Source organism: Puma concolor, chromosome E3, assembly GCF_028749965.1.
Source record: "Puma concolor isolate L17-30 chromosome E3, mPumCon1.1.hap2, whole genome shotgun sequence".
Classification (NCBI taxonomy): Eukaryota; Metazoa; Chordata; class Mammalia; order Carnivora; family Felidae; genus Puma; species Puma concolor.
The window spans coordinates 11,480,511-11,502,329 of record NC_141682.1 but is presented as its reverse complement, the minus strand read 5'-3'; the positions used below and the strand labels follow the sequence as shown (position 1 = coordinate 11,502,329).

The following is a 21,819-nucleotide window of genomic DNA, read 5'->3' as shown; positions in this document are numbered from 1 at the left end:
GTCTGTGATACATATTGATCCCACTTTAATTTTATGTTTGTTTATTGTTTGAAGAACAGCACCCCCGTCACTGCGACCACGGCGTTGGCGGTAACTGCCTCCTACCCACGCTTACCTTTCCCTTGACTTCTACTTTGGTCCCATGTATGTATCTGAAAAAGGCCATCTGGCTGCGGGTCATCTTCTGGGCCTTGCTTTTGTTCCCACTCAACGTTGTGTTACAAAGTGTAGAAGATGTTCCACCTTTCCATGAGTGTAGACAGTTCAACCACATCACCGTAAGACTATTTCCCTTCCTTGAGTTAGGGTCTCTCCATGCAGGATCCCTCTGTGTGCTGCGTCCCCTGCCTAGATCTCTTCCTCCAGGCCTCGGCTTCTGTGTTCCTCCTCTAGCCCATCCTAGGCACCCCACCCATGGGGCGGGGTGGGGCTTAGGCAGGTTGGGGGGGGGGGTGGTCAGAATGTGCAAAGAGAGTTCTTGGGGAGAGCCTGAGCTGCTTTTGTGGAATTATGGGAATTTGGGGCCTAGGAAGCCAGCCAGATTTGTTGTTATTGGTTTTAAATACGGAGGTTCATAGTGTCTTTATCCATAGTAGCCAAAAACCAGAAACAACCAAATGTCATCAACAAGAGAAAGGGGTAAATAAAAATATGTGGTCAATACATATAAACATATTTTTTAGCAAAAAAAATAACTATAGACTCGACAGAGAAATGGATCGATCTCAAAATACATTAAAAAAATTTTTTTTAATTTTTTTTTAATGTTTATTTTATTTTTGACAGAGAGAGACAGAGCATGAGTGGGGGAGGGGCAGAGAGAGAGGGAGACACAGAGCCCAATGCGGGGCTCGAACTCAGAGACCGCCAGATCATGACCTGAGTCGAAGGCGGACGCTCAACCGACTGAACCACGTAGGCGCCCCTAAAAAACTTTTTTTAATGTTTTATTTATTTTTGAGAGAGACAGAGAGAGTGAGAGCAGGGGAGAGGCAGAGGGAGACACAGAATCCAGAGCAGGCTCCAGGCTCTAGGCTCTGAGCTGTCAGTATACGGAGCCTGATGTGGGGCTCAAACTCCCAAAGAGATCGTGACCTGAGCCGAAGTCGGACGCTCAACCAGCTGAGCCACCCAGGCTCCCTGATCTCAAAATACGTGGAACAAAACAAGCCAGACACAAAATGGTACCCACTGTGTGATTTCCTGGTGGTGAAACACACAACGCACACTGATCCATGCAGTTAGGACCTGGAGCAGGGGTTTCCTGTTGTGGGTCGTAGGGGCTGACAGCGAGGGACGGAGACTCTGCGGTGCTGGGGACATTCGTAAGTTATTGGGACAGAGCTACATGGGATTATACATCTGCAGAAACTCATCTACCTGTACACCTGAAATGTGTATGTTTCATTATGGTAAATCATGCCACCGTTTTTAAAAAGTTTGGGGTAAAAAGGGGCGCCTGGGTGGCTCCGTTAAGCGTCTGACTCTTGGTCTTGGCTCAGGTCCTGATCTCGTGGTTCGATCCATGAGATCAAACCCCACATCGGGCTCTGAGCTGACAGTGTGGAGCCTGCTTCAGATTCTCTCTCTCTGCTCCTCTCCTGCTCGTGTACTCCCCCACCTCCCCCTCTGTCTTTCAAAAATAAACATTAAAAAAATTTTTTTTGTAAGTTTGGGGTTAAGAAAAAAAAGGATATGAGAAATTATGATCCAAGCCCGGCTTTGATCTCATTAAAAACGTTTCTTGGGTCACCTGGGTGGCTCAGTCAGTTAAAGCATCTGTCTTTGCCTCAGGTCATGATCTCGTTGTTTGTGAGTTTGGGCCCCACATCGGGCCCTGTGTTGGAGACCACATCGATAGAGCCTTCTAGAAATAAGCCACCCCTGGATGGAATGAATCGCCTCAAAAAGGAGTGAGCTTCCCTAACCTAGGGGCATGCAAGCAGAAGCTGGGTCACCCTCTATCCAGGGTCCCATTGCTGAAAGAGGTCACACACCGTGGCCTTCCTGGCTTGACGTTGTGGTTTTTGTTCAACGGGGAACCTGTTGTAAGCTTTCCGCAAATTAAATAAACCCTCACGGCTCCTGTCCCTCTGCTCACTGGTCTGGCTCATAGATCTGAGCTCTCAGGGTGGGTCTGCTCGGCCACGGCCCCGCCCCCACCACCCTTGCCTCCTGTTGAAGGTCCATTGCCCGAACAGGACTCCCAACTGGCCGGGGCTTGTCGCATGCCTGAGGGGAGGCCCGTGTGAGGGCCTCGCTCTGCTGGGCTAGGAATCCAAGAGTAAACAGATCGAGTTGCCAGTGTCAGCTGGGCCTTCCGTAACAGACGCCACAGCAGTGGAAAACGAGAATGTTCTCTGAGATGACTCAACCTCCCGGCCCCCAGGTGGGGGCAGCCCCGGGCCTCGGCTCTGCCCTGGTGACTGGCTGTGGGCCAAGCCCAAGGGGGTGGCCGTGGGTTTTTAGGGCTGAGGACTGGGGTGCCTGTCAGGGTGAAGGGCACACACATGTGGCCATCTTGGCTCTCTGACAGGTTCCTGTCCTCAGTTTCCTCATCTGTGAAATGGGATCAACACTCTCTCTCCCCGAGGAGCAGGTGTGTGAAGTGAGTCCAAAGCAACGTAGGCAAAGTGCACGTCGGAAGCTTGGGACCACCGCGGCTGGGACCCTGGGAGTGACAAGGGGGCCCCCTCAAGGTCCACCTGCATCGGGGAGAAGAAGTTACCACAGGAAACCAAAGAGGAGTGTCACTGTCAGAAGCTGGTAGATTCCAGGGTCCAGGGGAGGGCCTTGGCCAGCCATGTGGGGTCCAGCCGATCAAGGGCCAGGACGGGAGGGCGTGACGGAAGAGGCTGCGGAGTGGCTGGGGGAGGTCATTGCTGAGCTGAGCAGCACCGTCCTGGCCGGTGGCAATAGCCAGAGGGTTGGCGTGACCGGCTGGGGGAGGGGAGGGGAGGGGAGGGAAGAAGGTGGTGGCCCGAGGAGGAGATGAGGATCAGGGAGGCTTTTTTTAGGATGTTGGAAACTTGAGCCTGTTGGTCGTTAAGACCAGGAAGCCAAGAATGAGATGGAGTCCCGAGAGGGAGGCGCCTGTGGGAGGGGAGAAAGGGAGAGAAGGTTGCCTTGGGACTGGTTTTCTCTGGCCAGAGACAAGGCATAAGATGGGTGAGAAAACCGAGCTGCTTTGAGAGGGGGTGCTCCCCAGCTGGCCTGAATCTTAGGAAATTGGGGTGCAGCTTGGGGTGCGGAGGGGGAAGGAGGGCCGAGCTGATCCCGAGAGGGGGGATGGGTAGGAGCCAGGCCCTGGAGAGGGGGCATTTCCGGCTAGAGGCCATTGCTGAGAAGGACAGTGCTGGACAGAGGTCATCTAAGGATGGGGTCAGCCAAGGAGGCCGCCCAGGACACCCTGCCCCAGAGCCAGCCGCACACGGCACAGCATCGGAGCGGCCACAGGAGCGCTGGGGTGACCCAGCAGCCGGGGGCACTCATGGAGTCGCCAGGCAACAAGACAGCAACCCCAGGCAGTGCCCCTGCTTGGCTGTAAAGTCCTGCCATAGCAAGCCATCTAGGGACTCTTGTTTCTAATTAACAGTGTCAGGGACTTGGGGAGGGGGGTGGCCAGGACTACGATTGCTTCGGCGTCCGATATTTTGGTTCTTGCTTTCAGCATCCTGGCGCAAAGCCGTTTGCATCCTTGGAAGGGCAGGTGGGCAGGCTGTGTGTGTGTGTGTGTGTGTGTGTGTGTGTGTGTGTCCTCAGCGGCTGTGTGAGGGTGCCGACCTCTCACCCTGGCCCCGGCGATCAGGGGCGGGGTGGGGGGACCCCTCTTGATGGCTGGAGAGACGGGCTCAGGGGCCGTGGAAGTGTCTAAGGCCACAGTGCCGATGCCGTCACTGGGACTCGAACCCAGGCCCCCTGACTCCAAAAGCAGTGCTCTTTGCCAAGCGTGAGCTCGTGGCCCACAGCACCATCGGAGGGTCACACAGAGCCTGGACCGTGGGGACCGAGTTGGGGAGTGAAGCTCTCTCCGTGGAGCCAAGGTGAACCCCCAAATCACTGGCCAGCCACAGCCCAAGTGGATGAACTGGACCGGGGAAGGGGGGGTGCTGTAGTCCTGGGGCCAGTCCTGTCCATCCCGTCCTGGGGCTCTTGTGGATTCTGGCGCCTGGACCCGGCTCCAGCCACCTCTTCCGGGTGGCTCTCGAGCTGCGTTCCCACACGGTCTGCCTTCCGGCCATTCCTGCGGCCCCTCACATTCGCCCCAGAGGACCTCGGCCCAAGCATGTCCCTGTGACCCTCCGTGCGTCCTTGCATGCCCACCTTAATCACTTACCTGACCGACTCGCGTTAGAAGGTGCAAAGCCAGAGCAAAAGAAAGGTCTGGACAATAACCTGTGTTTGACCAGAGGCCCCCCCACCCCCTCCACCCCCAGGTAATCCACACCCTTCACCCCCTGGCTTCTTTTTTTATGTAGTTAGGTTGCAACTACACTTGATCTTAAAGGTGTTTTGGTTTGTTTTTTAATTTTTACACGATAGCTCCTAATTCCGCCAAAATATACGACGCTGTGCATGATGTTTGGGGGCTTCCTTTTCCTTCTGCTGTCGTACGGCTGAGACGCATTCATATTCTTGCAAGTCACTGTGGACCGTTCATTTTGATGGCCGGGTAATCGTCTTCTGTCATTGTCCTTCTCCTCGCCCAGTGATGGGCGTCTGGGCTGTAGCCAGGTTTTTGTTCCTGAGAACAGGCCGTTGGGAATTTTCTGGCCGGTGCCTCCCGTGACGTGTGTGTTTCAGAGGGTGGGCACCTCCGAGGGGAAGAGCTGCGTCACAGAGATGATGCTGCGGGGCCACACCTGCCTCCCAGCTGTCCCGCCTCAGAGACCGGCATAGTGGACCCGAGGCAGTAACAGCCTTAACCTAACTGAGCGTCAGTTTTCCTGCTGGAGAAGTGGGAACAAGCAGTTATGCCACACGTGCATTCAGTTGGCGCCGCTGGTGCCCAGACTGTGGCACATCCTGCGCCAGGCGCGGGGGGACCCGGGTAAGAAAGGCTCGGCCCACCGCCCTGATGGGGACAGGGAACAGATGGATGGCTGAGCAAAGTCAGATCTGGAAGTGAATGATCTCTGACATTGTCGTCACGGGGGGAGGTGGTGGACCGGGCCTCTGACCTGCCAAGGGGTGTTGGGCTGGGCTTTTCGGCTGGGGCCCCTGTGTGCGACTGACCCTTCTCGGCGAGGGTTGCGGTGGGGGCCACAAGGAAGGGGGAGATCTGGAATCCGGCAGAGATCACTTAACACCAGAGAAGCCACGAGCCTGTACACAGAAGCCGTTGTCCGATCCGCGAGGCCTGCGCACTCCCCGAGAATGCTGCTGGGGGAGGGGGGGTCCAGTTCTGCCCGGGGTCCCCGGGCCAGCTCCTTGACTCAAGGCATCGCGTAACCACACGTGCTTAAGCAGGATCTTTTTTTTTTTTTAATGTTTATTTATTTATGTATTTTGAGAGAGAGAGAGAAAGAGAATCCCAAGCAGGCTCCACGCTGTTAGCACAGAACGGGGCTTGAACTCACACTCACGAACCGTGAGATCATGACCTGAGTTGAAATCAAGAGTCAGCACTTAACTGAGCCACCAGGGCGCCCCATGCAGGGTCTTGAGCACTGCTTTGTGTGCTTAGGGCCTCCTTAAATCCTACCCTACTCTGCAAGGGAGTTATTTCCTCTTTCAGAGATAAGAAAGCCGCTCCAACTTTGTCTTGGGTGGGTGGCTGTAAAGCCAAGGTCCACACTTAGGCCTTTTCCATCTCAGATCCCCCAAGGAAGAAAGAGAACCACCAGTCAGCTCAGATATGCTCCACGCTTGGGTATGTGTTCATGAAGCAAGAGGCTGGACTTCACCCAGACTGTGTTTCCACCCTGGCACAACCTGTTCCATCCTGCCGGGCTGCCCCAGGCCATTGGGACGTGCGTAAGGAAACAATAAGGAAGCCACTCTCGGAAGCTTGTGGCCTTGGCCCTCAGGGCAGGGCTTGGCCAGCCCTTTGCCCCAGGTTTCTCACCTTCCCCTGGTGTCCCTGGAGGAAAGAAGTGAGGGGTCAGTGGAGGCCGGAGTCAGAGGTGAGGACAGTCAGTCTGCTGACCTCCCTTCTGGTGCCTCTGGCCAGAGCGCTGGCTGTGGAAGACCACCGTTGCCTGCCATGGCCTTGTGTTTTTCACCGACCTCATCTCCTCAGCTTGTGGAATCTTGTTTCCTGGCCGCATCGGGACCCACACCCACCGCCGCCAGCCTGGTCCAGCCCCCCCTACCCCGCCCCCCCCCCCCCCCAGCTCCTGTCAGCCTCCTTGAAGAGAGTAGCCTCCTAGCTGGTCTTAGGGCCCCCACCTACTCCTTACCCTTGGCCACAAGGTACTCCCCTCCCCTAGGACCCTTCTATGGGTCTTATGGGGACCTTCCCTGTACCTGCTCAATTTTCTTTTTTATTGTGGTCAAATATACATAACAAAATGTACCATTTTCACCTTTCTTTTTTTTTTTTTTTAATGTTTATTTATTTTTGAGAAAGCGAACACACATGAGCAGGAGAGGGGCAGAGAGCGGGATGGGGTGGGGACAGAGGATCTGAAGCAGGCTCTGTGCTGACAGCAGAGAGCCCGATGCGGGGCTCGAACTCGCGGACCGTGGAAGATCATGACCTGAGCAGAAGTCTGATGCTCACCGGACTGAGCCCCCCAGGCGCCCTTAACCATTCGTAGGTGCACGAGTCAGTGGCGTTAGGTATATTCACCCTGCTGTGCAACCGTCACCCCCATCCATCTCCAGAACTTTTCTATCCGCTCAAACTGAAACTCTGTTTCCATTAAATGACTGCTTCCCGTATCCCCCTCCCCACAGCCCCTGGCAACCGCCCCCTGCTCAGTTTTAGATTGCAAACCCCTGTTCTGCCAGCCCTCTGCCCCTTCTCCACGTTTTTGATTTGCCCTGTGGCACAAGCATCTCATGCACTATGTCATGTGTCCCACCCCTCCACAGTAAATCCTAATTGTCCAGTTATTTAAGGCGGGGCCCCAGCACCCGAAACAGTGCTTGACACATAAAGATGCTTAGTGATTTGTTTGTTGAATGACTGACTGATCTAGCCGCCGGGGTTAGGCTGCTGCCTGGGTCCGGGAGCTTTCTCCAGACCCCAGTGATTCCTTGTGCCCTCCCCGCCCCCCTTTTTGCAATCCTGCCTGTGTGTGTCACCCTGGAAGCTGCCAGCGCCGTCCCCCACACTGTGATTATCCTGGCCGCCTGTGACACAAGCACGCGGGTTTTGCCTGTGTTGACAGAAGAAGAAACCCCCTTTTTTTTTTAATTTTTTTTTTCAACGTTTTTTATTAATTTTTGGGACAGAGAGAGACAGAGCATGAATGGGGGAGGGGCAGAGAGAGAGGGAGACACAGAATCGGAAACAGGCTCCAGGCTCCGAGCCATCAGCCCAGAGCCTGACACGGGGCTCGAACTCACGGACCGCGAGATCGTAACCTGGCTGAAGTCGGACGCTGAACCGACTGCGCCACCCAGGCGCCCCAAGAAACCCCTTTTCAGGATCGTCCTTCAAGTCCAGAACTAAAGCTTGAAACAGCAGCCTCCAGTTGCCAAAGACAGCAGAAACGAAACGGAAGCAACACAAGACACCTATCGAAGACCCAGGAAAACCATAAAAAAGGCTGGTTGAGAGAACAAAGCCGGACCCACGCCATCCGCCTGGCTTTCCTTTGGGAAGGACCACGCTGGACAGACCCCGGAGTGCTTCTGTCGCTCACGGTGTGCGGTTGCAGAAAATCATCAGCTGGGGCCAGCGGGGTCTCGGGAGCAGGTCGGACCCCAGCCCCTCCCCCTCCTCACTAGACATGCTGCAGAGAGGGAGATGTGGCTGAACTTCCCTCGCTCCGGACCAAACCGGCCGCCCTTTGCAGGAAACACTCCCGGCTTCCCAGACGGAATTTCAGAATGGGCTGCTGGGCATTCAGAGACCCCAGCGGAACGAAGGAACAAGAACGTGTGGAAACAGTTCCCTGGAACGTGCTAGATGCCTGTTCTGGGCCCCGTTTGCACGGCCCATCCCATGGGCATGAAGAACGTGGGCTCATGTTAAAGCTCGGCCGGCCAGGCTGTCGTCACAAAGGCTTGCACTTACTCTGTGATGAGCCGGCAGGTGACCTCAGCGGGGTCTGGCCGACACAGGGCATCATGACCCCGCAGGAAGCAGGCTCCGGTCCCAGACGGGGTCTGGCTCCCGAAGCCAGCTCGGGCCTCCCCCTAGATTCAGGTCTTCGGCTCAGGATTCCGCACACAGGGAACCCTTGCTGATCCCGTGGAGGGGACGTCGTGGTGTCTGGGAAGGGAGGGCCGGGGAGTGCGACAGCCTGGCAGGGCCATCAGTCAGCCAGCAGGTGAGTGGAGAAGGTGACAGAGAGGCCCCTAGGGGCCCTGGCCTGATGGCGATGAGGCAGGCCACCTCCCCGGCTCCCCCCACGCGGACGGTCCATGTGCTCAGACACGGCCTCTGCGTGGCCTGTCGGGATGCTGGGGTGACGTCAGGCCCGGCCTCTTCCCTCGGAAACCGTCATCCTGGCTGTCTACTGGGGGCCGGGATGCTGGTGAGGCGGATGGAGACTTTTCAGCCAAAGCTTGTTGCTTTGGAGGGTCAGTTGTGCGAGAGCTGGGACTGCATGGGACCCTGGAGGTGGCTGAATTCATCCTCCCCTTGGAGACCTAATGCCCCCTGCAGCCCGCTGGTCCGTGTAGCCTCGCTGGTTTGTTTGTTTGTTTGTTTTTCCATGTTTCTTTATTTTGAGAGAGAGAGGTGGGGGCGGAGAGCACAAGCTGGAGAGGGAGAGAGAGAATCCCAAGCAGCGCAGAGCTCCGTGGCTCAACTGTGAGCCACGACCTGAGCCGAGATCAAGAGTCAGACGCTTAACGGACTGCACCCCCCGGGCACCCCGCCTAACTGGCTTCAGAGCTTCTCTTTACTTGGAACACCAGCTGGCCTCCGTGTGGCCTCCCTGCCAGCTACCTCTGCCTTCCAAGAAGAATAAATAGCCAACGAGTTAACTGCTAACTATAGTTACAACGGGTCTTCACTCATTAGTGCTCCTTTGACAACAACCCTGTGAAGTAGATGCTATTCTTATCCCCATTATACGCACGAGGAGACTGAGGCACAGAGAGGTTAAACTTCAGGTCACACAGCCATAAGCAGCAGCATTGCCTTCAACCCATGGTGCGTGACAGCCAGGTGGTGGCTGGAATCTTTCTCCAGGCCAAAAGGCATGGTCTGGGCTCTAGAACCCCTACTCTGTTCAACAGAGCCCAGCGATGCACGGGCTCCCCCGAGATGGGGGACTTGCACAATTCTTGGGGTATGTCCCGAACCACAAACTGCTGTCCCCCCATCTCTCTCCTTCGTTGCTTGGGGCTGTAGAATTTTACATCCTGTCTACCTGACGGCTCCGGCAGAACCTGCCCGGTGACAGTCATACACGGTTGCAAGGGTTGTGCACTGCTCAACTCCGAGAGCGCTCTTTCACAGAGACTATGAGGTGAACGAGCCCCACCCCCAGAGTTGTGATACACCACCTGCCCAGCTGTCTGGGCAGCAGATCGGTCCTGGGTTCTTCTCACAGCTGGATGGGATTTTGCCCGCCCTTAAAAGGTGTTCTCCAGATGCACTCCATGGTTCTAGAATCATCTTTCTGTGCCTTCTTGGCCAGGCCCCTTGAGGTCACCCTGCTGTGGAGCTGGCGGGGTTCCACGTGGCCCGAGGTGGAGCCAGATGGGAGCCAGGCCACCTTGAGCCTGCCCCTCACTGTACAGAGGAAGGAAGCAGCCCAGGGCTCAGCACCCCCGGGTGCCAAGTTGGGACCAGAACCCAGGTCTCATCTCCAAGACCACGGTCTTCACTCTCTCCCCGGGCTGCTTTGTTTTCCCGTGTTGTTTCATCCCGTTCCTGAGTACTATGAGGGCACGTAGAGGGCACCCCGCTCTCTTCCTCCTTGGGTTTCCCAACAGCAGTTAGCAGAGGCTGGGTAATTGCTGGGTTTGGGTCCTCTCTCCAGACCTTCAGAGACAAAGTACAGAGAGGCCACAAACGCCGGGGGCTCAAGCATCTGGAGGATGCTTAGCCATGACTCATTAGAAGGCTGGGACTGGAGACTTTAGTGCCTCCCAAAGGAAGGGTGAGTCAAGGTAGCACCCCACAAAATACAGGCAGTTTGTCTGATCAGGGCTTCTGTGGCTTGGGGGTGGGTCGGTGGCCGTAGTTCACTTTTTGTGAACAATGAGTGTTGATTCTATTCCTACCCTGTGTCAGGTGTATGCACGGAGAATCCAGAGTCCTTGCCAGTGAGAGCTGGGGGAAACGAGCGTTATTTGTGATAGGTTGTGGAAAGCACCCACGACCGTCCTGCACAGTTGCACAGATTGTGCACTGCTCAACTCTCAGGGCATACTTCACATAAACCGAGATGAACGAGTTGTGACGCGCAACCGTCTACAGTGGCTGTCGTGTCCTCTCGTGGACACAGTGTCAGGCTTCAGGTTGTCAAGGGAGGACAGGCTCTTTAGACCGGTGGCAGGCGAGGGAGGGGGATCGGTGCCAATGTGAGAAGGCTCTCCCCCAAAGAAGATGCTGACACCGGGTCGTGGAGGATAAGCAGCAAAGCTCCAGCCAAAGAAGAGGGAAGGGTGTGCCGGGCAGTAGAAAGAACATTTGTCAACCTTTGGAGGCTGGGGAGGGAGGCCGAGAGTGAGGGAGCGGGATGAGGTGGGAGGTCACGTGGAGGGGAGTGGTAGACAGAGGAGCCTGAGAGGCAAGACAGGTGGGGCTGAGCGCCACGGAGCAGGGGAACGGGGAGCAGGAAGAACCAGGGGCCTGTCGGTCCCTCCGGCTGATCCGCGCTCCCGGAGGCCTGCCCACCCCAAGGAGCGCATTTCGAGATAGGCGTCCGGTAGCTGGACCTCAGAGGCCCTCGACCCCGGGAGACGGGTCACATCAACAACATATTTATACCCCGTTTACACAGAGGCTGAAGCGACCGTCTGCTGGTGTTTATGCCTTTCCGGGACGGCTTCCATGGTCTATTTCTGGAGCATCCCTCACGGCCAAGAGGGCACAGGGAGCGAGTGCCGTATCTCCTTGCCTTCGCAGACAGCTGGGCGGCCTCTGTGCGTGGCGGTCTGGTGACTGGGGGGGCTGCCGGGGCTCCCTCTGAGTGCACGGGGGTCCCCAGGAAGGAGCCAGGCCGGGCCGGGGATTGCCACTTCCGGAGGTGGTCGTCTGCCGTTGTCCCCGAGCAATTGCAGATTTTCTTTGTCCAAGCAACATTGCCAGTGGGATGGGGGACAGAGATGTGACGTGGAAACCGAAGAGCCGGATGGAGCTTGAGGAGTGTATGCGGCCGGTTGAGCAGAGCGTCAGTGGGGAGGAGAGTGTCACCTTGCTCACGACTCTGGCACAAGAAATTTCTTTAGAGTCAGATGCGTCTGGGGCGCCTGGGTGGCTCCGTCGGTTAAGCTTCCGACTTCGGCTCGGGTCACGATCTCGCGGTCCGTGAGTTCGAGCCCCGCGTCGGGCTCTGGGCTGACGGCTCGGAGCCTGGAGCCTGCTTCGGATTCTGTGTCTCCCTCTCTCTCTGCCCCTCCCCTGTTCTTGCTCTGTCTCTCTCTGTCTCAAAAATAAATAAACGTTAAAAAAATAATAAAAAAAATAAAGTCCGATTCGTTGAGGTATGCCGCATTTGCATACAGTAGAACCCACCCCTTTTAGGGTATAATCCTTTGCGTTTTGACAAATGTGTGTGGTCTTGTAACCACCGCCGCAGTCAAGATACCAAGCACTCCCGTCAACCAAAAATTTCCTTGATGCTGTTCTACTTCTGTCTTTAATTTGGTTTTAACGTGTATTTAGTTTTGACAGGGAGAGGGAGAGCACAAGCAGGGCAGGGGCAGGGAGAGAGGGAGAGAGAGGATCCAAAGCAGGCGCCTCGCCGACAGCAGTGAGCCCGACGCGGAGCTCGAACTCACAAATCTCGAGTTCGTGACCCGATCCAAAGTCGGACGCTCAACCGACGGAGCCACCCAGGCGCCCCTCTTTCCCGTTTTAACCCCTGTGGGAGGGATGGTTGGGCCCTTGCTGGGGTTACTCGCCAGGCCTCTCGCTGCCAGGGCTCCCCGCGATGGATGGGTTTCGCATGCTGGGCACCGAGCCCGGGCCAGGCCTCCTCGCGCTTGAGAGCCACAGCGACGCCAAATAACCACGGGACGTTTCTGGCTGCTGCTGCTTGTGTCGTTCTGGGGGCCCTTGCAGCTGGATGAGGGACAGGGAGGCAGGCACCAAGGGGCAGTGAGTGCCACACCCTGGCCTGGAGGAATCGAGGGTCTCGTCTGGGGACAGAAATGAGCAATGCACACCCGAGGCTGATCCGTATTACCGAAGGTGACGGGTGACAGTTGGGGGATCCAGGTCCCCCAAAGGGCACAGACGGCCGCATCACTTTCTCATGCAAGGAAGAAAAGTACCCTAAAGGCTGGGCTGTCGGTTGGGTGATGTGACTTGGGTGTGGGACGACTGTGGGAACTCCCGAGTTGGTGGGGGGTTGGGGGTGGGGGATTGGGGGGGACAGCGGTGGAGGCTTAGATGTCAGAACGTGGGGGGGCCTACAGAAGGCAGTTCACCCACCTGCTTCCTGCCAGAGCCCCACTTCGGCTTCTTCCCCTGGGAAAAAGTGGGATCTAAGCCCCTTCAGCTGTAGTAGGGCAACCTAGAGGCTGGCTCGGGGTCCCCAAAGATTGGGGGGGCGAGAGGGGACCACCAGCCTCTCCAGGCCCCCCTGAGGCCTCGGGAGTCGAAAATGGAGGGCCTTGGCGGGGGCGACTAACACCGTGTCCTCTGTCTGTCCGTCCGCCATCCAGGTGCAAGTTCTTCAGTCTGACCGAGACGCCCGAGGATTACACCATCATTGTTGACGAGGAAGGCTTCTTAGGTGAGTGCTTCCACCACTGGCGCTCGGCCGGACAGTGGCCTGCACTCAGTGCTGGCTGCCCGCCGCCTTATTTCTGCCCCTCCACCTCCTTACTTTTTGCCCGCCGCCTTATTTCTGCCTCCCCTCCGCCTTCCTAGCGGTGGGTTAGAAAGTCAGCAGGGGGTCTGTTTTCTTCTCTCCCTGTGCCCTGGCTGATCCCCCCTCCGTTTCCGCTTGTGAGACTCCCCCGGGAAAGGCGACGGCAGAGCCAAAAGGGTCAATAAGACGGTGCTTACCCAGCTGGGAACTGAAGCTACCAAGAAGGCACCCAGGGCTTGTTTTCTTGAGCACCTGCTGTTGGGCGAGGGGCTTTAAAATGTCCTCAGTCCTCGTTCCCTTTGGAGGAAGCCCTGATTATCTTCCTTTTGTGATTTTCCTTTCCGTTGTTCCGTTTTTCAGATTGGGATATCATTCAGGTATCACAAAGTCCACCATTTTATTTTAGTTTTGAATTTTTTTAATGTCTATTTATTTTTTTTTGTAAAATTTTTTTTTTCAACGTTTATTTATTTTTTTTGGGACAGAGAGAGACAGAGCATGAACGGGGGAGGGGCAGAGAGAGAGGGAGACACAGAATCAGAAACAGGCTCCAGGCTCCAGGCTCCGAGCCATCAGCCCAGAGCCTGACGCGGGGCTTGAACTCACGGACCGCGAGATCGTGACCTGGCTGAAGTCGGACGCTTAACCGACTGCGCCACCCAGGCGCCCCTAATGTCTATTTATTTTTGAGAGACAGACAGAGTGCAGACGGATGGGCAGAGAGGGAGACACAGAATCCGGAGCAGGCCCCAGGCTCTGAGCTGTCAGCATGGAGGCTGACGTGGGGCTTGAACTCACAAACTGTGAGATCATGACCTGAGCCGAAGTCGGTCGCTTAACCGACTGAGCCACCAACACTCCCCTTAAAGTCCACCATTTGAAAGTGTCCAGTTCTGTGGTTTTTGAAATGCACGGGGTTGTGCAGAACATTCCAGAACATTTTCATCACCCCAAAAAGAAACCTCGTACCTGTTAGTATCACTCCCCCTTCTCCCCTTCCCCCATGTCCTTTTGGTTTCATCAGTAAGGCTTTTACTATGTTTGTCCTGCTCTTAAGCTCGAAGCTCCTGGAGCAGAGAGGACATCACAGGCCCAGGCTCACCAGCCACCAGCTGGGCTCCCCCCAGAGCAGATGTTCCTTCCAAGCCCCTCAGTTCCGTTCCTCAAAGCATGCAGAGAACGCAGCAAATTCAGAGTTTTTGTAAAAACCCTATTCCGCCCCAAAGACAACTCCTGGTCACTTTTTTTTTTTTTTTAACGTTTATTTATTTTTGAGACAGAGAGAGACAGAGCATGAACAGGGGAGGGGCAGAGAGAGAGGGAGACAGAGAATCCGAAACAGGCTCCAGGCTCTGAGCTGTCAGCACAGAGCGCCACGCGGGGCTCGAACCCACAGACCGCGAGATCATGACCTGAGCCAAAGTAAGGTAACATTTCCTGTGATATCCCAGCCTCTCACCATGCATGTCGTGGTGGACGGGGCCTGCCTCCTCACCGGGTCCCTAGTGGTTAGAATCCAAGCTGTTTCCTTGTTCTCTAGTGATAAATTTGTGAACTCCTGAAATGTGTAACATACATTCTTATCCGGGCTGGCTCCGAAAATGAGGTCTGAGACGTGGTGTTTGTGGGGTCAGAAGTCAGCCATCTGTGTGGTTCTCAATGCAAGCTGAAGGGCGGCCGAATGAGACCGTCCTCACTGGTGAGCACGCGAAACCCTGGGGGAACGGATACGGCCCCCACCCGCTCTGTCATTCCTTACACGCCCCTGCCCTGGGCACCTAGCCAAGGTTGGGGGGCTGCACCCAGCCCCCCCCATATCTAAAGGCGCACGGTTTCCCTCCCTCCGAGGGGACAGCTGCCCGGCCACAGCAGGGACAGGACAGGCCCTACGGGAGGCCCTGCCCCATCATCAAAGTTATCTAGCTAGTCATTCATTCATTCATTCATCCGTTGACTCACTCATTCACTCAGCAGATATTTTCTGAGCCTGCGGGCCGCGAACGAGAACTTTTGCCTTAACCACAAAGCGCGGTACCGTGAAGAGTGCGTGCCTGGGCAACCCGAAGCCATCTGCATTTTTGCGTGGGGATGCGTGCCCTTGTGCGGGAGCACCGAGGAGTGCCCCGGACTATCTCTTCTCTAGGATCAGATGCTCTGTCTGGTCCATCTCCCTGGACGAGACTGACTCTCTCCATCGTGAGGCAGCAAAGGAGGCATCGCGGGGAACAGGGAGCCGGGGAGCCGGGTTTTGCAGGCCCTGGGAGCCCGCGTGTGCAGGAATTGTCAGTAACCGGGGCGGGAGGTGTCCCGCAGCTAAAGGGCCGCCTGCTCGGAGCCCCCCCCGGCCCCCTCCTCTGGATTGCAGGAGGCAGCATTTACTGAGCACCTGCTGTGTGCCGCATCTCGCTGGGCCCTGGAGGGGTAGCCGGGGGTGGGAAACACCACCTCTGACCCCATGAGCCTCAGGGCCTGCCAGCTAATGGCACCGTTCTCGTGGTTGGTGCCGTGCAGCGAGGGTGTGGGTGCCGTAACGGCATGTTGCAGAACATACCCTGCTATTCAGGAGACCCCCTGGGAGGGGCCCTCGAAATAGGAAGCAAGATAAGCCGAGAGCGGATACATGCGCTCCCTGAATCGACATATACTGCCTTATTTCACTGCCCCGCCGGGGCTGCTATCTGTTGACGCTGTGCTAATAAGCCCTGGGAAGGACTCTTTTTTTTTTTTTTTTTTTTTTCACGCGAGGCTTGGAACGGGATGCAGCATCTTAAAAAAATTTTTCAAGTTTATTTATTTTGAGAGAGAGACAGAGAGAGCAGGGGAGGGGCAGAGAGAGAGGGAGAGAGAGAACATCCCAAGCTCTGTCAGCACAAAGCCTGATGCGGGGCTTGAACCCACAAACTGCGAGATCATGACCTAAGCTGAAGTCAGGAGTCGGATGCTAAACCGACTGAGCCACCCAGGCGCCCCGGGAAAGACTTTCCTTATCTTCGTTTTATAGATGAGGAAAGTGAAACACAGAAATGTGTGTAACCTGCCCAAGATCTCACCGTTGGTGTCACCTCTTCCAGAGGTGCTTCCAACGGCCAGGCCCTGGGCAGGGGAGGTCAGAAGCGCAGGAATCCAGCCTTTACCCCTCAGGTCTTGGGAGGACAGAAACACAGGAACCAGAATTACAGCATCAGTGGAGAGTGGCGCTCAGCTTAGTGGGCAGAAGTGCAGTCCAAGAGGACTTCCTTGAGGAGGCAGGGCCTGAGGCAGACCCAAGGAAATGAGTAAAGAGCTACCCAGTGGAACCTATGCAGTTGAGGTTGGGGACACTTCCAGAGTGGAGGGTTGCTTGGCACTCTCAGGGAACTGAGGTCACTGGGCACATGAACAGGGGAAGGAGGCAGGACGAGTGAGACCAGGAGAGGCAGAGGCAAGGGGGAGCCAGTGAAAGGTGTTGCCTGAACTCGAAGGGCTTGCCCGCAGAGAACCGAGTGGACAGGCTGGCACAGTGAGGACAGAGCAGGAATCGAGAAAGCTTCCAGATCAGAATTTACCTGGGACTTTCCTGAGCTCCACTGCTGACCGGCACAGAGCCTCACGTTTTGGGTCTGGAAGAAGTAGTGAGTCTTCTTCAGGATGTTCCTTTCTTGGGGGGGCGGGGGGGGGCTCCGAAGAGGAGACTTTGGGGGAGCTCGTGTAGTCAGGGAAGGCTTCCTGGAGGAGGCAATTTTTTGCTGCCCTTGATGGGCTGAGGAGGGAGAGAGCATGTCCGGTAGGCGTCTATGAGTAAGTACAGGAGAAGAAGCAGAGACCAGGTCCAGTTCTAAAACAGACGTGAGCAAGGTAAATTTGCACCCTATTCCACAGACAGTAGGGAGCCATTGAAGATTGTTGAGCTGGAAGAGAGTGATCACTGAGGCTGGATTCAGGTAGAGGCAGCTGGGTGAGTGTACAGGAGGGGAGTGTGAGGTGGGGGCCTCCCTGGGAAGTGTATAAGCAGGCTTTGTCCAAATTGAGGTCTTGAGACCCTAACTGGCCCAGGGAGGGGATCACCCACCACCCTGAAGCCCTGAGGTTCCCCGGAGCCAGTAACAATCGCCTGGCTTCTCCCCCAAACCTTTTCCAGTGGCAGGGAAGTAACCATAGCAAAGGGCTCATCTGCTCAGTCTTCAAGTCAGGGGAAGGTGGGACCTGGGACAGGTTTGAATTATTCACCCAGCAGGGGCTGGGAGGAGGGGCCCAGCCTCTGGCCACCCTTAACTCTGTGACTTCCAGGTAGGGGGTCTTGCTTCCAGGCTGCAATTCCTGGCCAGCAAACCAGGCTTCTTGGTCATCCATTATTGCCCAAGAAAAATCTAGAAACATCGTGTGCCTCTAATGAAGTGTGCTGTCTCCTGCACTCATGTTCTAGAGCTCTGGGGTCAGTGGGGGGGGGGGGGGGGGGGGAGGGGGAATACACAAAGCCAGACTCCTGTTCACCTGCACAGCCTTCCTGTTATGAGCTCAGCGGAGATGCCTCACCTCATGGGCTCGTTCCAGTGGTTAAGAGCAAAGACCCGTTTTACAAGTGAGAAAACATCACTGCGAGTGATGGATGGGGTGCGGATTTGAAGCCGGAAATGCCTTTGCGACGGTCCGGGCAGAAATAAGGAAAGTACTCGGAGAAAGTGGTATGGGGGTTCCAACAACCGAGGTCAGGAGCAGCTGCTGAGAAGTTGGGGGGGGGGGGTGGCAGGCAGTGGGGGAAGGCTCTTAGAGGCAGGATCTGGGGGAGGGGAGGGGTGCAAGGAGCCACACGGTTCCACCTTCTTGCCCAAGCTCTGGGAGGCTTCTCTTCAGAAAGGGAGTTTGGTCTGTGGCCACCTCCGTGGGACACCTGGCTGTGCCAGCTGTGCACACACTGCTTGTCCCCCAGAGGCCTCCCGTGGCCTCTGTTAACATCAGCCAGGGAGCCTTGGTGACTGTTCACTGGCGTGGAACTTTCACGGTTAGGAACCGGCCGCCCTTTGCAGTTCACTTGCACGCAAGATGAAGGATCTTGGAGGGGGTGGGGACAGGACGTCAACCAGACAGCTCTTCGTTTAATGTGGAAATTAAGAGTTTCTTGGCTCAACTGGATGCTGTCCGTCTGGGTGGCAAACAGAAGCAGGAAGCGTGTGTGGGTTTCGATCTTTTCCATATTTAATGAGCACTTACTATGTGCGGTGCAAGGTGTTCTTGGGGACCCAAAATGACAGTCCCTGCCCTGACTTCTGGGTAGTGGGCGGAATCTTAGGTTTGCAGTTTCAGAGGGGCCCGGGGGTAATTGGGCTCCCCATCACGGGCCCCCACAAAGTCCCCGTATCTGAACGTGTGATCCATCGCACAGTGGGGAGGGGCAAGCTCAGGGGCTGCGATCGGTCCAAAGGTGGAGCAGGAAAGTCGTTGAGGAGCGACTCCTGGCCTCACCCTGGGCTGAGACGGGAAGACCCAGGTTCGGGTCCAGCTCTGCCACTTTCACTGCTTATGATTCTGGACGAGCTGCTTCATCCCAAACCCAGGATCACCCTTCCCTTCCAGAAGGCGCGCACATGGCCATACTATGCACCCGTGCTCCATAGGCATCAGGGAGTCGCCGGGTCTACCTTGCACGTCCACAGGGGCAAAGAGGGCTGTGCCCACCAGAGCTCTGAGCCCCTAGCTTGTCATTTACCGTTTCAGTAAGTGGAGGACAAAGTGGTGCCCCCAGCGGGGGTCGCCTCTCCAGGAAGTCCAAGCTCCCGGCTCAGTCTGTCGGTTCTTATTGTTCCCCTAAAGCTGATCCTCCCAGGGAGCTCTGGGGGGGACAGTGCCCATCTGCATGTGTAGTGGCCTCCTACTCACTCCCCCTCCGCCCCTGCCTCGCGTGAAGTCACACCCCGGAGCTGAGATTGCATTTGCCAGGATGGGGAGGGAGGCAGGGAGAGCAATGAGGAATGAGGGACGGGGAGGGGTGGGCCTTGAGTGCCTGCCCCCTGCAGGGTCCTGGCCATTCCCGTGACACCCCAGTCCCCACCCACCCTCCGACCTCCCTCCAGGGCTGCCTTGTGGCACATCTCTTCCTGCGAGAGCTCCACGGTCTACACCCCCGTGCTGGCCCGCAGTGGCTATGCTTCCTGTCTTTTTATTGCACCCAGTATAGTCTCCTGCTCATTCCCCGATCCCAAGTAGCCTTCCAAGTCACGCCTCCCTTCTATTTACGTTTTGGCAGTTTTCAGACCCGCCCCGCGGCTGAGAGCCCACTACGGTAACCGCCCCCGTACCCTCCCCCTGGAAGGGGGGGCTCCCCGCCTGTTAACCTTTGAAGACCATTGCCCTCTCCCTCCTTCCGGTGAACACACGTGCACGCATGTATCGTTCGCTGAACCATCCGAAGGACAGCTCACCCCTAACCACCTGAGCACCTGTCAGCTGACACTAAGAGCCCCGTCCTGTTCATCGCGCCCGCAGAATGAGACACTCCTTCCGTGTCTAGCATCAGTTCTCATTTAGACAGCTACCCAAAGATACGTTGTGTAGCTAGAAAATGTGCTTTTTAGCCGGACGTGCAGCGTTCTGTGGCCGATGAGCCGTGCTCCGTCCGCCTGGGTCTTCATTTGAAATCCCTTTGGGTTGAAGCCTCACCCGTGAGTCTGTCGTCGCCCCGCGTGTCAACTCCTCCTTCCCAGGGAAGCCGCACAGTGAGAGCGCTCTCGTTATGTTTTGCCCGACTGCCATCCAGAAACCATCGAAACTACCACCAGCGACGTACTAACAAAGTTTCTGGCGTGTGGTGAGGGCTCGCATGCCAGACGCTTAGCTAAGCGCTTGATGGGGATTATCTCATTTAATCCTCGAGGCATCTTCTGGACCTGATCCTGATTTCATCATTCTGTGTTTGAAAACTTAAGAAACCGAGGGGGCGTTGACTTTGTGCCCAGAGTCGTATCGGCAGGATTAAACCCGCCCGTCTGACCCCAGGACTCTTGACCCTGCTGCAGGCAGGGTAGGAGAAGCCTGAGGCACACAGGCTGTGTGGGGAGGTAGCAGCTGTGTAGCACGGGGGACCGCGGGTCCCACAGCCGGAACAGGGGAGTCCTGGGGATGTGGGGGTATGGTGAACAGCGCAGGGGGCGCTCTACCCAGCAACAGAGCCGCCCCGCTTTGCGGCTGGGGGTGACAAGACCAGTTAACCTCCTCCACCACAGAGCGTGTTCAGCTCTGAGTGGCTATTTTTAGGGTCTGGTACTATGTGCAGTGACAGAAATAATCCATTTCGGTCTTGGAATGGGTCCACTTTTCCTCTAGGGAAGGGCAAGCTTCCTGCCTCCTGGTCAGCCTCCTGGAAGCTCATCCCCATGGCCCCAGAATGCCAGCTCGGGCACCCTGAAGCTTGGCCCCGGGGTGAGGCTGGGGCCCGGACAGGCCTGCCTTCCCTCTCCCCTAGAATGCCAGGGCAGTGCTCTGAGGTCCCGGGGGCGGGAAGCCGCAAACAACTGTGGTTTCCAGATGCTTCTGCTCCCCTGGCAAAGCTCGCCCTTTTGGAAGTATGGTGACCACCGGTCTGAAACTGACCACCGTCAGTGGGTTCTGTCCGGGCCCGAGAGCCAGGAGCGGGGGCCCTGAGGCTGGGAGCAGGGCGGGCAGACCCAGACTGGCCAACGGTTGGATTGGCCTGAAATCCTGTGTTCTCACCCCCACCCCCACGCCCCCATTTGCAGCCTCAGGCTTGGGCTTCTCTCCCCGGGACTCCTCCAAACCTGCCGAGAAAGACTCCCCAGAGCAGAGCCTTGGCCGCACCAGCACCCCTTAGCCATGCACACGCCCAGCGGTTCACCGACGACGCACCTTCCCCGCTGTATCTGCAGCAGCTCCCTGGCAACCTCCCCTGGGCAGGGTGGAGCCAGGGTTTGGGGTTTGTCACTGTCTGAGAGCCTGAAGCCTGTGTCCTCTGCCCTCCTCCCACCTGCTCTCGGGAGATCCCCCCCACCTTGCCCCGCTGGAATGCGGAACTCAGGTCCACGGGGCAGAGGAGCTCCCACCTGCGCGGTGAAGGCCTCACGGGGTCCACTGAGACCACATGAAGGCGACGCCTGGGTGTGAGATTCATGGTGTCCCAATTGGAGCCCCTGCTGGCCCAATGCCTCCACTTTACAGTCCTGGAGCTAAGCCTTGCTTGGGGGGGGGGGGGGGCTTCCCTGATACTCCAGGGTGGGCTGGTGGCCAAGGTGGGTCTGGAAGGCATTCCACGGTGCCAGAATGAGATTGCCCTGCCATTTACTACCCAGTGATCTTGGGGACCGTCAGCTTCCCTCTCTGGGCCTCAGTTTCCGACCCTGTGAAATGGGAGCAGGGCTGACCTTTCAGCCTATTGTGTGTCCATAAGTAGATGAACAGCATTCAGATAGCATCCCTGATTCGCCGATGTCTGGGCCCCTCTTCGGAGCCCCCTCCCTTATTGGGGACCTGGTCCTTCTTCCTGGTCAGTGCCCAGCAGAGCATGAGGTCTGTTTCCTAGTCGGACCTGGGTTTGAATCCTGGCTCTTACGCGTCCGGTGTGTCCGCAAGCAGATGGGCATCAGTCCCCACTGGTGGATTGTAAATTCAGAGAAGTTGGCCGGCTCTGGGAATGGTCTTTGTGGGAGTGGCATCGGCTGCCCCGGGGCCATTTGCCCGATCCTGGGAAGGTGGATACAAGCAAGGGATGATGTCGGGGGCC

The 21,819-nt window shown here is 56.6% G+C and overlaps 1 protein-coding gene across 1 annotated transcript in view; it reads left to right on the top strand.

Moving 5' to 3' along the window:
• The window catches only part of CASTOR2 (cytosolic arginine sensor for mTORC1 subunit 2), a 58,025-nt gene that overhangs the window by 22,075 nt on the left and 14,131 nt on the right, over positions 1–21,819 (top strand). Inside the window, exon 2 of the mRNA XM_086692615.1 lies at positions 12,964–13,034. Within this exon, the coding sequence (XP_086548741.1) occupies positions 12,964–13,034 (71 nt within the window). The remainder of the gene's footprint in view (positions 1–12,963; positions 13,035–21,819) is intronic.